Below are 18,254 nucleotides of genomic sequence, written 5' to 3' on the forward strand. Positions count from 1 at the left end.
AAATACCACCTTCCTTATCTGTTTATTACTCGTGTCAACCAGGTTCATTTTCTAGGTTATTCTGTTCCACTCCTACCTGCATGAGCTCTCTGTCGTTTTGATTACTGTAGCCCTAATCTCCTAACACACCACATAATTCACTTATTTTCATGTCCTATTGACTGTATTCCTGCAGGAATGTAAGTTACACAAGAGGGAGGACTTTCTGGGTTTTCCCCTAATGTATCCCCCACAAGTTTCTAGAACACTGTGTAGCCAGAACAGGCATGCAATTTATTGAAGAGATGATGATATGTGTGCAATATTAGGTCTTCGCAAGCAGGAATGTTGTACACTTCATTATTTGTATTTTCTCTAATTGGTTTCTTCAAATATCCCATCTCTTTAGTCAATTTTAGAAGTTTGTATTTCCTTAGGAAATCATTCATTTTATCTGGATTTGCTACTTTATTGGCAAAGGTTTTCCATTTTAATTTTTAGATTGCTTATTGTCTGTAATAGTATTCTCTTTCTTATTTATAATGTTGTCTGTATCCCACCCCTTATTAATTTGGCTCACAAGATATTGTTTATTGTGTTTAGGGGTTTTTTTTTGGCTTTGTTTTCTTTGTTTTGAAAAGTACTCTTAATTTATTTATCAAATCTGCTTTCTATTTAATTCCTTAATTTCTGCTTTTGTCATTATTGATTCTTCACTTGTGCTTTTTTTTTTTTTTTTTTTGTAACTTTGGTGCTCTGTGGCCTGCTTCTTATGTTAAATGATTAGTTCATTTATTTTCAGTCTTATTTTCTAAGCATTTAAAGCTACAAATAAGCATAAGGCTATGAATTTTTCTCACTACGGCTTTATCTGCATCCCCAAACTTTTATATACAGTGTTTTTAATCTCATTGTTTTAAAGTCATTCCTAATTTTCTTCTTAATATTCAATCCAAAATTCATTTAATAATGTTTCAACGAGCAGCGAGATAAGCAGAAGAGAGAGTGCCATATAGCACACAGAAGGGACACCTAATTCAGATTTATGAAATCAGAAAAGTCTACACAGAGGCGCCTGGGTGGTTCAGTTGGTTAAGTGTCCAGCTCTTGCATTTGGCCTAGGTCAGGATCTCATGGTTCATGAGTCTGAGCCCCCATCAGGCTCTGTGCTGACCCTGTGGAACCTGCTTAGGATTCTCCATCTCCCTCTCTCTCTCTACCCCTCCCCCACTCATGATCCATCTCTCTCTCTGTGTGTCAAAAATAAATAAGAAAACATTAAAAAAAGAAAAAGAAAAGTCCACACAGGGGAAAAGCCCTCTAAACCAAAACCAGGGAGAAGGTACACACTAGAAAAATTAGATCAATGGTCAGGATGAGAGTTGAAGTAGCAAAGACCCAGAGGTGCAAGAGAACATGGCAAGTTCGTGGAACTGAAGTTAATCGTGTATGACTAGATGGTAGAGGGTGAGACCAAAAGTGGCAACAAGGCTGGTGGGAGAAGGCAAGGACCACGTCACCAAGTGACCTGGACACTATGTAAGATCCTAAAGCAATATGTGTTTTTTGTTTTGTGAGATTTTAAACCTTATATATCATCATACTGTGTGTATCCTGCAACGACTTTTCTCACTCAACATCTGGATATATTCTGTTAGGTCATCCACCCGCATCCATCCTTCTCTCCTCCTTCCACCTTGTGAAGTTTCTAGAAACACACACACACACACACACACAGCACAGCAGGCCAAGAATTTGGTACGCCTGGATGGACTTTTTGTCAAAAGCACAACAAAACAAAATTAAATTTATAAAGGATCTAAGTTCCATGAGAAAAGTTACCAAATCACTTTAGCATCACAGTGTTACTGACCTGTCAGCACTGGTGTTGGATGCCCTGTGTGTTGCCTTAGCGCTAAGGGCAGCGTACCCTTGCAGTTTTACTAAAAGACTCAGAAGAATATTCCAAGCTTCATATTCACCTTACCAATCAATGTAATAATTTCGCCAACATTATTATATTGTTGAATTTCTACTGACAACACTAGGACTGTGTGACAGCTTAACGTTATAAGGACATCTATGTGGACAGTGATGTCTTATTAAAGTATTCTGATCCTAAAAAAAAAAAATCGGCATTTCTGATTTAGGGGTTTTATTAGCATATAAACTACAGCAGTCTGTGAAAATATCACTTATTTATTCAAATTTCAAATGTAAGATGCATACACATAATATACTCTGAACCTTCCTGACTCTACGAATCGACCTTCCTCCTTTTGGTCAGTCCCCTTAAAGCATTGGGTGGTTTGGGTTTGTTTTGGGGTGTTGTTGTTGTTGTTGTTGTTGTCGGGTTTTTGGGTTTTTTTGTTTTTTTGTTTTTTTAGTTAAGGAAAGTATACCCCTAGAAGCTGTACACGGAGAAAGTCGTATATGGAAAGAAAGCTATGAAATCAACTAGCTCCACTCTTCATTTTACAGATATGACTATAAAACCAAAGAATGTAAGAGACTTATTGTCTATGAACCTCTATGACTTAGGCATAAAACTCTGTTAAGGGAAGAAGTTGGCTTTTATTTATAGAGTGAACATGAGAGGAACCAACACCCACCCCCGTTTCTTATCCCAGTTTTGTTAGTCTGCTAGGGCTACTGTAACAAAATATCATGGGCTAGGTGGCTTAAACAATACAATTTTATGTTATCACAGTTCTGGACTCCAAAAGCCCAAGACCAAGGTGATCTCACGGTTGGTTTCTGGTGAGGATCGTCTTCTTGGCTTAGAGACATAGGCCACCTTCTCACTGTGCCCTCATATGGCCTTTTTTTCTGTGTGCATGCAGAGAGAGAGAGACAGAGATCTGATGTCTCTTATTCCTCTTATAAATAAGAATACCAGTCATATTGGATTAGGGCCCCTCCCTTATGACCTAGTTTAACCTTAATTACCTCTTTAAAGATATTTTCACTTGGGGGGACACAATGCTGTCCATAATGCAATGCTTCCTAATAATATGATTCTTGTCATGCCTATCCTTATTATTATTTAATGCACTAATTCTAGCTTTTTAATGGAAATGATGTCATATATACCTAAGTGATATTGTACACGCAAGAAGAAATCTATCCAGGGGAAACATTGCCCCACTATGAAGTGGGAGAGATGTCCTTCAGCATCACGTAAAGTTGTAGTTTTCTGCCTGCACACTCTAACTTTCTCAAAACAGACAAATCCTTCCTTACTACAAAAGAAATTATTTTGGTTAAAAGTGCATGGATTCGCGGTTACTTAGAATAACACAAACTTTTCTCCTCCTTTTCCAGATTATTATGGAAATGTGGTGGTGAAAATGGAAAATAACATAATGTTCTACTTCAAGGCCAATATTAAAGATGCGGTAAAACTACACGCATGGACAAATAGTACACTGAAGTCAGCAGTCTCGATGAGTTCCTCTGGGCTAATGTATCTCATATATGTTTTTGAAAATGGCACAATACGTCCACAGGAATATCCTTTAAGACTAGAAGCGAAAAGTGTAACTTTCAATTCAAGAGAGAAATGCCCCTACGTGGCATTTCTTAATAATATTTTTAGTGTTTTTTTCTTTTTGGACAAGGGACAGAACGTGTCCATCTGGACTCAAATAGTCTATCCAGAAAATGTTGGTCTGTATATTGTGGTGGAATCATACGGCCCAAATATATTACAAGAGACATATCAGGTTCACTATGAAGTTGCCCTAGGATACTGCACTAAAACCATGGTAAGTTGATAGTTTGAAAATGTATTCATATGACTGTAATAAATGTAAAATTATAATATTGACTTTTATAAATCCTACCACCAAAAAAATAGCGTCTAGCATTGTCAGTCACATTCCTTGAGGTTTTCTCATGATATCACGTATCCTTAGTTTTAGGTTCTCTTGGCCAATGTTGCAGTAATTTCTGTTAACTGGTTGTGGTAAACAGTGTTTGATGTGAAGACAAATTAGAACTTTCTTTGTCTGTTGTAAATGTGTGTGTGTGTGTGTGTGTGTGTGTGTGTGTGTGTGTGTATGTGTGAGTGAATGTATTTTTTAAAAAAATATTTTCCTTCTAGGTTTAGCTTGGAAAATGTTGAGAAATATACAAGTTTTTAATAAATAAATGATAAGCCATTAGCTCCTGAGTCACACATTTCACTTTTAATATCCAAAAGGCCTCTTTGCTGCCTAAAAGCACATTCCTGCAGAATTCTTTGTCAATTGTATTATCTGCTTCCTGCTTCCTTTTTTGTTTTTAATGCATGGCTTTGTATGGACTTCTATCAGCCACCTATTATACTATAACATCACCCAAAACGCGATGGCTTCAAACAGTATCCAAATCTATTTGTCAACATTTGGGTCGTGAGAGGCTGGGCAATTCCGCTGGTTTCACCTGGGTTTATTCATCTGGTGGTTTGTCTGGGACAAGGTGATCTAAGATGGCCTCAAACACATGTCATGTGGTTGGCGCTCACGCTGGCTTGTTTGTAGAAGGGACATCAGCTGAGCACTTGTCTGTGAACCATGTGACCTCAATTGTCCAGGCCAGACCTGGCTTTTCCCCAAGGCGGTCATAGGGCAGTATTCCAAGACTGCATGAGTGGAAGCCACAAGGCCTCTTCTCGGCCACATTCTATTTGTCAAAGCAATTCATGAGGCCAGTCCAGGTTACTTACGCTGTGAGGGGTGGTGCCTACAGGAAGGAGAGGAATCACTGAAGCTAGCTTTGGAAACAGTCCAGCACAATTAGGTATGAATGAACTGCATATATTATTTTGTGTACTACTTTCCGATGAACATTATAGCATAAGCGTTTTATGCGTTACTACAGTTTTTTCCCCAACACTCTCTATTCTGTTTCCCACCTTCTCTTTCTAGGCTCAGCTTTCTTTAGCATATATGAGGGTGGGCCTCTGAACTGATGCAATGCAATGGAGTGTTGAGTTAATTCCAAAGTCAGTTAAAGCAGAGAATCCTAAAACATGAAACATATATATGAAGCATTGTACTTTAACTTCAATAAATGAATGTGCATTCGTTAGTCAATCTTTTAATATAGGACCACAGGCTTTTCTTTGAAATAAGTCAACTTATTGGAGCGCCTCGCCTCCTTTCTTGAATAACCTTATTTGTAATGCATTATCGCTGACTTCCCATTTCTGTTTCTTTAAAGTAGAGAAGGGAAGGGGCGACTGGGTGGCTCTGTCAGTTAAGCCTCTGACTTCAGCTCAGTTCATAAGCTTGCACTCTGTGAGTTGGAGCCCCACATCGGGCTCTGTGCTGACAGCTCAGAGCCTGAAGCCTGCTTCGGATTCTGTGTCTCCTTCTGTCTCTGCCCTCTGCCTCTCATGCTCTCTCTCGCTCTCTCTCTCTCAAAAATAAACAAACATTTAAAAAATTCTTAAAAAGATAAATTAAGTAGAGGAGGGAAAACAAAATTAATGACACTGGGAAAGGAACCAAAGTTCTTTTTTTTTTTTAATTTTCAACCAGCTTTTTATTGTTACCTTGCTCATACCTAATTCAGCAATTTCTTCAGGAACTTGGTTTATTAAAACTTTCCAAAGCAATCAGTTTAGTTCTCAGAGAAGCAGTAACTGACATTTCACCAGTTCATAATGTTTCATTCCACAACTACAATAATAATGCAATCTGGCAGAAATGGGTTTAGAAACAAAGAAAGCTGATTTAGGTTTGTGTACAGTCATAGGGATAGATCTTAAAACGGTGTCGAGTAGAAAACAGTGTTAAGTGAGGAACTGAGACTGATCACATGGTAACATTTACAAAAATTACAAACACCCGCATACAAATCACAAGCAACAAAAAGAAAAGCATTATTCATTTTCCGTGGATACAAAGATACCCGAGGACATATATCAGACAATATGACATCATCAAGTATGATGACATCATACTTGTTTGATAAATATTATGGGGGCCTACAGTGGAGACAGGAAATGGGGGAAGAAGGTACAGGGGAAAAGTAAAACATAATGAATAAAATGAGACTCAATTGATCATGTTTCAAGAAATAAGGAGTATCTTCAACTCACTTTTCTGAAACTGAGTTACCCCTTCTTCCAGAACAAAAACAGAAAAGAGTTCCACTTCCTTTAGCCCAGGAATATTTTCTTTCATTATCTAGCCCCAATATCTGCAGATGCTCTCATAAGTTTTCTTTCCAAGACTGGGCTGTCTCGTGTGCATTTGCCCATTTGCAGTTTAGAACTTCAAAATAAGTTACCAGTCAAAATATACAAATGACCAAGGATATAAAAATTTACCTGTTTTGATAAAATACTAGCTCTGTCATTTGTTAGCAATGCACATTAACTGATGACATTAAGCAAGTTTTTTAAAATTTGATTCCATAAAAATCTTAAGACTGCTTTTACATCTAACTTTTTTATTAAATTATTTTAATTCCAGTATGCTTACCATATAATGTTACATTAGTTTTAGGTACACAATGTAGTGCTTCAACACTTCCCTACATCACCCAGTGCTCATCACAACAAGTGCCCTCCTTAATTCCCATCACCTATTTCCCCTTTCCCCCCACCCACCTTCCCTCCGGTGACCAAGAGTCTGTTTCTTGGTTTGTCTCTCTCTCTCTTTTTTTTTTCCTCTTTGCTCATTTTTTGCTTTCTTAAATTCCACGTCTGAGTGAAATCATATGCTATTTGTCTGTCTCTGACTTATTTCACTTAGCATTACGCTCTCTAGTTCCAAAAAATGCCATTGCAAATGGCAAGGTTTCATTCTTTTTTGTGTGGTGGAATAATATGCCACTGCATATATGTGTGTGTATAATATATATATATATATATAAAATACATATATATTATATATTATATAATCACCTCTGATATATATATATATATATATATCACCTCTTCTTTATCCAGTCATCAATCAGTGGATACTTGGGCTGCTTCCATAATTGGCTCTTGTAGATGATGCTGCTATAAACATAGGGGTGCATGTATCACACCTGTCAGAACGGCTAAAAGCAAAAACACAAGGTGTTGGCGAGGATGTGGAGAAAGGGGAACCTTCTTGTGCTGTTGGTGGGAATGCACACTGGTGCAGCCACTCCGGAAAACAGTATGGAGGCTCCTCAAAAAGTTGAAAATGGAAGTCCTCTTTGATCCAGTAATCGCCGTACTGGGTGTTTACCCCCAAAAAAACACAAAAATACTTACTCAGAGAAGCAAGTTTTTTAGTCTTTCTATGCCTCCGTACCCTCATCTAAGTAATGATGATAATAATAATAATATATTATATGTAATAAAATATATTAACATATAATTTTGTTAACATGTTAATACAATGAAATTATATAATATAGTCATTATCATAATATTTACTTTGTAAGGTTATTAGGATGAAAATTAGTTTAGGTATGTAAAGCCTTGGAGCTGCGTCTGGTACCTGGCAAGCACTATGTTTATGCATTGCTGCTACCACCACAATCACCACTGTGGGTGCTGCTCTTAAGGCTGTTGCTACTGCTCCCACCACCACGTTTCACCAATTCTGAGGCACATTTTTTAAAAATTTACACCCAAATTAGTTAGCATATAGTGCAACAGTGATTTCAGGAGCAGATTCCTTAATGCCCCTTACCCATTTAGCCCATCCCCCCTCCCACAACCCCTCCAGGAACCCTCTGTTTGTTCTCCATATTTAAGAGTCTCTTCTGTTTCACCCCCCTCCCTGTTTTTATATTATTTTTGCTTCCCTTCCCTTATGTTCATCTGTTTTGGATCTTAAAGTCCTCATATGAATGAAGTCATATGATATTTGTCTTTCTCTGACTAATTTCGCTTAGCATAATACCCTCCAGTTCCATCCACGTAATTGCAAATGGCAAGATTTCATTCTTTTTGATTGCCGAGCAATACTCCATTGTATACATATACCACCACATCTTCTTTATCCATTCATCCATCGATGGACATTTGGGCTCTTCCCATACTTTGGCTATTGTGGATAGTGCTGCTATAAACATGGGGATGCATGTGTCCCTTCGAAACAACACAACTGTATCCCGTGGAGAAATGCCTAGTAGTGCAATTGCTGGGTCGTAGGGTAGTTCTCTTTTTAGTTTTTTGAGGAACCTCCATACTTTTTTCCAGAGTGGCTGCACCAGCTTACATTGCCACCAACAGTGCAAAAGAGATCCTCTTTCTCTGCAGCCTCGCCAACATCTGTTGTTGCCTGAGTTGTTAATGTTAGCCATTCTGACAGGTGTGAGGTGGTATCTCATTGTGGTTTTGATTTGTATTTTCCCGGTGATGAATGACGTTGAGCATTTTTTCATGTGTCAGTTGGTCATCTGGATGTCTTCTTTGGAGAAGTGTCTATTCATGTCTATTGCCCATTTCTTCACTGGATTGTTTGGTTTTTGGGTGTTGAGTTTGACAAGTTCCTTATAGATTTTGGATGCTAACCCTTTATCTGATATGTCGTTTGAAAATATCTTCTCCCATTCTGTCGGTTGCCTTTTGGTTTTGCTGATTGTTTCCTTCGCTATGCAGAAGCTTTTTATTTTGATGAGGTCCCAATAGTTCATTTTTGCTTTTGTTTCCCTTGTCTCCGGAGACATGTTGAGTAAGAAGCTGCTGTGGCCAAGATCAAAGAGGTTTTTGCCTGCTTTGTCCTCGAGGATTTTGATGGCTTCCTGTCTTACATTGAGGTCTTTCATCCACTTTGAGTTTATTTTTCTGTATGGTGTAAGACAGTGGTCCAGGTTCATTCTTCTGCATGTCACTGTCCAATTTTCCCAACACCAGTTGCTGAAGAGACTCTTTATCCCATTGGATATTCTTTCCTGCTATGTCAAAGATTAGTTGGCCATATGTTTGTGGGTCCATTTCTGGGTTCTCTATTCTGTTCCATTGATCTGAGTGTCTGTTCTTCTGCCAGTACCATACTGTCTTGATGATTACAGCTTTGTAGTATAGCTTGAAGTCCAGGATTGTGATGCCTCCTGCTTTGGTTTTCTTTTTCAAGATTGCTTTGGCTATTCAGGGTCTTTTCTGGTTCCATACAAATTGTAGGATTATTGGGGCGCCTGGGTGGCGCAGTCGGTTAAGCGTCCGACTTCAGCCAGGTCACGATCTCGTGGTCCATGAGTTCGAGCCCCGCGTCAGGCTCTGGGCTGATGGCTCAGAGCCTGGAGCCTGTTTCCGATTCTGTGTCTCCCTCTCTCTCTGCCCCTCCCCCGTTCATGCTCTGTCTCTCTCTGTCCCAAAAATAAATAAACGTTGAAAAAAAAATGTTAAAAAAAAAAAAAAAAAAAAGAACAAATTGTAGGATTATTTGTTCTAGCTCTGTGAAGAATGCTCGTATTACTTTGGTATGGATTGCATTGAATATGTAGATTGCTTTGGGTAGTATCGACATTTTAACAATATTTGTTCTTCCTATCCAGGAACATGGAACCTTTTTCCATTTTTTTGTGTGTCTTCTTCAATTTCTTTCATAAGCTTCCTATAGTTTTCAATGTATGGATTTTTCACCTCTTTGGTTAGACTTATTCCTAGGTATTTTATGGGTTTTGGTGCAACCATAAATGGGATCAATTCTTTGATTTCTCTTTCTATTGCATCATTGTTGGTGTATAGGAATGCAACCGATTTCTGTGCGTTGATGTTATATCCTACAACTTTGCTGAATTCATGAATCAGTTCTAGCAGTTTCTTGGTGAATCTTAGGAAACCCTAAAGATTTCCATATAGAGTATCATGTCATCTGCAAAGATTGAAAGTTTGAACTCATCCTGGCCAATTTTGATGCCTTTTATTTCTCTATGTTGTCTGATTGCAGAGGCTAAGACTTCCAATACTATGTTGAATAACAGTGGTGAGAGTGGACATCCCTGTCTTATTCCTGACCTTAGGGGGAAAGCTCTCAATTTTTCCCCATTGAGGATGATATTAGCGTTGGGTCATTCATATATGGGTTTTATGATCTCGAGGTATGATCCTTCTATCCCTACCTTCTTGAGGGTTTTTATCAAGAAAGGATGCTGTATTTTGTCAAATGCTTTCTCTGCATCTATTGAGAGGATCATATGGTTCTTGTGCTTTTTTTATTGATGTGATGAATCATGTTCATTGTTTTGCAGATATTGAATCAGCTCTGCATCCCAGGTATAAATCCTACTTAGTCGTGGTGAATAATTTTTTAAGTGTATTGTTGGAGCCAGTTGGCTAATATCTTGTTGAGGATTTTTGCATCCATGTTCATCAGGGAAATTGGTCCATAGTTCTCTTTTTTATTGGGGTCTCTGTCTGGTTTTGGAATCAAGGTAATGCTGGCTTCATAGAATGAGTTTGGAAGTTTTCCTTCCATTTCAATTTTTTGGAACAGCTTCAAGAGAATAGGTGTTAGCTCTTCCTTAAATGTTTGGTAGAATTCCCCTGGAAAGCCATCTGGCCCTGCACTCTTGTTTTTTGGGAGATTTTTGATTACTAATTTGATTTCCTTACTGGTTATGGGTCTGTTCTAATTTTCTATTTCTTCCTGTTTCAGTTTTGGTAGTGTGTACGTTTCTAGGAAGTTTTCCATTTCTTCCAGAGTGTCCATTTTATTGGCATATAATTGCTCATAATATTCTCTTATTATTGTTTGTATTTCTGCTGTGTTGGTTGTGATCTCTCTTCTTTCATTCTTGATTTTATTTATTTGGGTCCTTTAATTTTTCTTTTTGATCAAACTGGCTAGTGGTTTATCAATTTTTTTAATTCTTTCAAAGAACCAGCTTCTAGTTTCATTGATCTGTTCTACTGTTTTTTTTGGTTTCGATAGCATTAATTTCTGCTCTAATCTTTATTATTCCCTGTCTTCTGCTGGTCTTGGGTTTTATTTGCTGTTCTTTTTCCAGCTCCCTAAGGCATAAGGTTAGGTTATGTATCTGAGATCTTTCTTCCTTCTTTAAGAAGGCTTGGATTGCTATATGCTTTCCTCTTGTGACCGCCTTTGCTGCATCCCAGAGGTTTTAGGTTGTGGTGTTATCATTTTAATTGGCTTCCATATACTTTTTATTTTCCTCTTTGACTGGTTGGTTAGCCCATTCATTCTTTAGTAGGATGTTCTTCAGTCTCCAAGTACTTGTTACCTTTCCAAATTTTTTCTTGTGGTTGATTTCAAGTTTCATAGCATTGTGGTTTGAAATATGCACAGTATGATCTTGATCTTTTTGTACTTGCTGAGGGCTGTCCCAGTATGTGGTCTATTCTGGAGAACATTCCATGTGCACTGGAGAAGAATGTATATTCTGCTGCTTTAGGATGAAATGTTCTGAATATATCTAAGTCCATCTGGTCCAGAGTGTCATTCAAAGCCATTGTTTCCTTGTTGATTTTTTGATTAGATGATCTGTCCATTGCTGTGAGTGGGGTGTTGAAGTCTCCTAATATTATGTTATTACTATCAATGAGTTTCTTTATGCCTAAGGCACATTTTTTTACCATCTATGACATCAGGATGAGTCTTATACCCTGTGGCATCCTAGATTTGATGAATTATGGTTTTATTCTTTGCATTCTATACTTTCACTCTGACGCGTGTAGATGTTTACGTTTATCCTGCTTGGGACTTCTTGGGCCTCTTGAATCTGTGGATCACTGCCTTCATCAGATATCTTGTCAAATGTCATCTTTGCCTCTGTCCCTATCTTTTCTCCTGAAACACTGATGAAACAAAAGCTAACCCTCCATCTATTCCCCATGAGTCTTTCTTCTTTATTGTCCATCTTTTTATCTCTCTGCGATACATCGTTATAATTTCTTCTGATCTGTCTTCCACTTCACTCCTTCTTCTTGTCATGCCTGATCTGATGCCAAAATTATGCACTGTGTGTTTATTTTGACTCTTGTATTTTCCATCTCTAGAAGTTTTATTTGTTCCTTTAAAAAGACACTGACACATTTATGGTTTCTTTTACACAACAGATATTTTCAACTTGTCATTTATTCCCACACGACTAGTAAACACATCTGTTTTATAATCTGCACCTATTACTTCCATATCTGCAGTCTGAGCATGTGCTATTTCATCTATTTCTTCTCCCTCATCATTGTTTATTCTGGTTTGTTTATTCTCATGCACACCTTATTTCCTTGTGCACTTGGTTATTCTTGACTATGTGCTGTTACACTTGTAAAACTATCTGTAAGAATTCCCTGAGGTCGAGTAAGAATATGCCTTGATCTTAAGATGATCTGTGTTTGCTGCTATCTAGGGGTACCACTCCCTTGAAACTTCTTTAAATCCTGAGTCTTCTGGACAAACAATTCCACCCATACAAGAACCTACCCATAGGTAGGCTACCAATTGTTAGGACAAATTTTTTTCCTTTTCTTGCTTTTTCTGATCACATAGTAACTGAAGTCACTAGAAGGTTAAGGAGGGCCCAAATTTAATCTTGACTTACTCTTACTCTGAGAATACAATCTTCTGATAACACAGGTTAATGTAGAGAGGATATCCAATTTGATTCTCTATCTTGAATTCTCTGTCTTCTGACTATGTTGACAAATGCCTTTAGGGGAGAAATAGATTATGGCCTCTGGTGTTCTGCTTTATTCTTTAGATTCCTAATTTCCCTCAGTCTTTGGGCTAATAGTTCTCTACTCTCTTGTCAGTTATTGGATGCTTTTAAAGGTGACTTCACAAAAGGCTGATGTTTGTAGGTTTTGTGATATGTGTGTTTTTAAGAGCAAAAATTTGTCGGGGTGCCTGGGTAGCTCAGTCACTTAAGTATCTGACTTCGGCTCAGGTCATGATCTTGCGATTTGTGAGTTCGAGCTCTGCGATGGGCTCTGTACTAACAGCTCAGAGCCTGGAGCCTGCTTCAGAGTCTGTGTCTCCCCCTCTCTCTGCCCCTCCCCTGCTCACACTCTGTGTCTCTGTGTCTCTCAATAAGAAATAAATGTTAAAAAAATTTTTTTTTAAAGAGCAAAAATTTGTCCGTAGAACCTATCTACCACTAGCAGAAATGAAAGTCTCCAAATCATTTCCTAATTATTTATAATGAAATGGTTTTTAAACAGATTATCACATTCACAAAATATATATTTTTAAAATAGTTCCACTGGGTAAATATTTTCAGTGATTATGATCCAAAATAATATACATATATGCTGGTTGAGTTACAGACCCAAGTTTGAGCACCACTTAAGTGACAATTGATAAGCAACCCTTGGAGAATCTGCTTACATTTCACAAAAGATAATATTAAAATTTTCAAGCCTAATTATGCTATTTTTATCATTACATATGAAGAAGAGTATGGTGTACAATAGAATACAAGTGTAAATTTGACAACTAGCTCCTTTCCTCGAAACTGAACTAGATTTATTTTTAGTGTGATGACCTCCACAGCCTTCAACTTTATCATGAGAGATTGCATATTTTGTTTAATACCACTTACCATCCAAGATGTGGATAAATAAACTTTGTCTCAGAAGTTAAGATTTTTTGCAAAGGTTGTATTAGAGGTACAACATCTCTGTTCTAATCATACCAGATTAGCCAGAGTCAAATTGATATCTCTGAAGATAGTATAAATATATACAAAACAAAGAAGTACCACCAAAAAAGTAATTTTGGGATATGGTGATTATAGTTACCATGCTTTAAAAATATGCAGCTTATGGGGCGCCTGGGAGGCTCAGTCGGTTGCGTGTCTGACTTCAGCTCAGGTTATCATCTCACGGTTTGTGAGTTTGATACCCACATTGGACTCTGTGCTGACGGCTCAGAGCCCAGAGCCTGCTTTGGATTCTTTGTCTCCCCTCTCTCTGCCCCTTCCCTGTTCACATGCTCTCTCTCTTTCTCTCTCTCTCTCAAAAATAAATGTTAAAAAAATTTTTTAATTAAATAAAAAAATACAACCTATAATTTTTTTCCTCTAATATCATACATGTTCCGTAACTGGATTTATCCTGAAAAGATAGAAACCTTCTGGAATGCTGAACATTGAGATGAAACGTGCCCCAGGTAGAAGAAAATAGCAAGGACATATACACAAGGCAAATAGATTTTTTTTTAATTACTCAAAAACAAGAAAAGAAGTTTCAGGCAAATGACTCCTCAGAGTCTCAAAAATTACAGACAACATTATGTCTGTAATTATTCTAAAAACCTCAAAGAAGAAATAAAAAGGTCCAGAGATGAGGTTATTAGGAACAGGAGAAGGCTGGTCACACATCAGGAATGAAATGAAAAATTAAAAATGAAAATAGGAATATTGCAATGACAAAAGTAAATGAAGAGGGAGAGAGAAGCAATCGAAATAAAGGGACTATGGTAAAATGCAATTCAAAGAGAAAATAAGAAAAAGGTAACAAAGGAAGTCTAATATGTACATAATTGGAGTTTCTGAGTTAGAAAAGAAAATAAATTGGAAAAATACTAATTATATTTTTTCTTACCTAAAGAAAGTTTCAAATCTGTCTTGAAAGTATTCATTGTCCCCCCATTCCCAGTTTTCCTGTTTTAAATAAACTCTCATTTTCTTTTCCAGACAGTAACATTTTTTCAAAATGTAAATTATGAGGCAGTAGATGATTACTTCAAATTGCAGTAAGTATGACTTTTAAAAGAACCTACTCGGTATGAAATGTGCTATCAAGGGTATTGATTTCCAGGTGTTCTTTTACTTAAATGGCCTCATATCATTTTAAATATCCAGATTTCAAATTCCTTTAAATGTTTGGAGAGATGTGAAATTACTATTCTGTATAAAAATGTAACAAAATGAAACCTATCAAGGTTTTCATTCATCCAATTGAAGATGCAAAAAACAAGCTATTTCTTAATTCATTAATTTTCAAGTGTGTTTTATCATTCATTCCCATCCCAAAGTCTTTACATACTATCCTTGGGCAGACTATAACTCTAATATCAGAAAGTTTTTGAGTAGAATCAGAGAAAACACCATCGTTGACTCTTCTTGGAATAGGTAGGACCTGAGCACGATAATTCCTGGAGGAAGCAACTACTCAGAATTGAGTCTTAAGGCATTTCTATGGTCATCATTAATTCCTGACTCAATATATTCTCTTGAAAAATAGCACTGCTACTCCAAGTGAGTATGAGTACCTACTCTATGCCAAGCACTTTCTAGGTGTTCAAAATACATGGTGAACAAGAAAGGAGGTACTGGTGTCGTGGGACATATCTCTTGTAGGAAAAGACAAAGAACAAACCATCAAATAAATGAACAAGATGATTTCAAATAGTTTTAAATGCTATTAAGGAAAGAAAACAGCACGAAGTGGTAGAGAGAGACCAGGAAGGGGAGGGAGAAAAGTCTACTTTAAAGACAGTACTCAGGGAGGCTCAGTTCATCCCTCGCCCCCTCACCTACCAACTTTTCTCTCGATTCTTCTAATGTTGTGTGTTTCTTGGGGTATTTTTGATTTTCTGGATATTTACTCAGAACTGTGTTGCTGTAGAATACAAATCAAACTGTCCAGGATACTTGAGGTCAGTCGAAGACTCGAGAAAAAATACCTAATGCTTTGAAATCAGCCATGGCAGGAAAAAAAAATCTACCTATAAGAAAAAATTATATGGAAAATTATAAATGCAGGGGTGCCTGTGTGACTCAATTGGTTAAGCATCCAACTCTTGATTCTGGCTCAGGTCATGATCTCATGGTTCATGAGATCGAGCCCCTTTGTCAGGCTCTGCACTGACAGCATAGAACCTGCTTGGGATTCTCTCTGCCCCTCCCCACCACACATTCTTTCTCTCTCAAAAAAAAAAAAAAAACTTAGAAAATTATAGATGCAGTATTTGTTATAGTGTTCTTCACAGATCTATGGTATATTACTGTATTTATCAAATCAACGTTTCCATCACATTGGAAAACAAACCATAAGTGACATAGTTAAAATTATAAGATGCCTCCTGATTTCAAAGGTATTAAATGAGAAAAAAACATATATCTTAGAATTGATGAAATATGGAACAGTGATTTAAAAAATATAAAAATGTGCTATTTGTATCCTAACTTATTTATTTACATTTTATACCCAATATTTGATAAATAAATAAATATGAAAATGTGATGAATATTGGAAGAAAAAGAACCTTTGCATGTGGTTAGTTTGTTTTTCCCCAGCTGTTTCAAAAAGGAAACACCTGAGCACCAACGGGATAGAATATTAATAAAACTTCCAAAAAACTCTGTGATTTTTGGCCCTCCCCAGTTTCTCTGAGCACAAAATAACTCTTGTGCACTTCATCACCTAGAAATTTGATCTCATTTTTGCTTCCAGTCGGATCATACTATGTGGCATAATGTGGTTCAGGAAACTGATTTCATACCTTACTCTTTATTGTTCCCAAAGTGTTATCAATAGGAGGAAAAGATCTGTAGAGGGTAGAGGAAGAACAAATGGAGCAGCTGTAGCCTTCTGATACCATCAGAAGCAGGGCAAGATGTCAGCAGCACAGCCTCTCCTCTAGGGACTGGGGGTGTTAATAAAACAGGGAGTTGAAATGTTGATAGCTCTCATTTCTCTTTCCCATTGGGCCGACCCTATGCCAGCCCACCATGAGGTGTGAGGGGCTTTCCAGAGTGACCACAGTCCACAGCTGCCTTAGCAGAAGCAGAGAGCAGTCGCTATCACCACCCCCTTCTAGGCCTCTAGAATTCCTCACAGGGCTCAGTCACATTGTGTACATGGGATTTTTCATAGGCTCTCCAGAAAGGTGGGATTGTGCCCGCCTCCCCTGTGATTCTATAATCACCTGCACGTGCTGTTTCTCCTAGACACCAGAACACGGGTCTTCTGCTTCTCCACATGAGGCCTAGTGACTCAGCAAGACCATGTCCGATATCCCAGAAGGTAAGTGACATGCGCAGATCAAAAGCTTTACCTCAATAATGGTAATAATGGTGGTGAGCTGTATAATCCATACAATACCTCTATGCAACTCCACTCCCCTCCTACATTTGTAACATTTCTCCATAGGGAAGAGATCAGGGAACAAAACTCTGGGAATGGATCACAGTTCTGCCTTCCGTGGGTTTGCCGTCGAAAGTGAGACATATAACTACCTATAAAAGTGTAAAATTATTAGTTTATGGAGACAAATAAAACTGTATAAAGGAAAAAGTGAAATGAATGAGAACAACAGAAGCTGGGTGTGTTTGTCAGAGGAAACTGCCAGTCATGTCCACATTGACCCTGCATTTATTTCTTTATTCAAAAAAAGTGAACCATTGTTTCATTCGAAAAAATGTATCGGATACTGACTGTGTTTCTCTGTCTCAGTATGTGTGTGTAACCATGTAACAACCACCACTGTCACAAAGACCAAAAGACAGACTCTTCCCTAGTCGTAAACAAAAGCCAGCATGAGGGAATGTGAGATACATGGTCATCAAATAGCCCAGAAGAGTGGGCCATTCTGAGTGTCCCAAAAGGACTGTTGAAGAATCAGTAGAAGTTGAGCAGGCTGGATGCAAAGGGAACCCCAGGAAGACGCATATACCAAAGTACAGCACCGTGAAATAGCAACAGTGTGTTCAGGTAACCAGAAGCATTAAGAAACTGAACACCAATTCTTCAACACCACCCCACCTCTTCTGAGTCAGTTCTACTCCAAGGGATGCCTTCTCTCTTTATTCCCTCCCAGCCTAATTAACAATCAAGAAACATATATTGGTGGGAAGGCAAGCTGGTGCAGCCACTCTGGAAAACAGTATGGAGTTTCCTCAAAAGACTAAAAATAGAACTACGCTACGACCCAGCAATTGCACTACTAGGCATTTATCCACAGGATACAGGTGTGCTGTTTCGAAGGGACACATGCACCCCCATGTTTATAGCAGCACTATCGACAAGAGCCAGAGTATGGAAAGAGCCCAAATGTCCATCGATGGATGAATGGATAAAGAAGATGTGATATATATATACAATGGAGTATTACTCAGCAATCAAAAAGAATGAAATCTTGCCATTTGCAACTACATGGCTGGAACTGGAGGGTATTATGCTAAGTGAAATTAGTCAGAGAAAGACAAAAATCCTGTGACTTCATTCATATGAGGACTTTAAGAGACGAAACAGATGAACGTAAGGGAAGGGAAACAAAAATAATGTAAAAACAGAAAGGGGGACAAAAGAGACTCATAAATATGGACAACAAACTGAGGGTTGCTGGAGGGGTTGTGGGAGGGGGGATGGGCTAAATGGGTCAGGGGCACTA

The 18,254-nt window shown here is 37.9% G+C and overlaps 1 protein-coding gene across 1 annotated transcript in view; it reads left to right on the forward strand.

Moving 5' to 3' along the window:
• CATSPERE (catsper channel auxiliary subunit epsilon) overlaps positions 1-18,254 on the forward strand; it is a 199,859-nt gene that overhangs the window by 139,902 nt on the left and 41,703 nt on the right. Inside the window, exons 10-12 of the mRNA XM_047077101.1 lie at positions 3,304-3,746; positions 14,554-14,612; positions 16,813-16,888. Of these exons, the coding sequence (XP_046933057.1) occupies positions 3,304-3,746; positions 14,554-14,612; positions 16,813-16,888 (578 nt within the window). The remainder of the gene's footprint in view (positions 1-3,303; positions 3,747-14,553; positions 14,613-16,812; positions 16,889-18,254) is intronic.

The sequence above is a fragment of the Lynx rufus genome, unplaced genomic scaffold (assembly GCF_022079265.1).
Source record: "Lynx rufus isolate CCGP_SWC_20201006 ecotype Redwood Valley unplaced genomic scaffold, mLynRuf1.p SCAF_15, whole genome shotgun sequence".
In the NCBI taxonomy this organism is placed as follows: domain Eukaryota; kingdom Metazoa; phylum Chordata; class Mammalia; order Carnivora; family Felidae; genus Lynx; species Lynx rufus.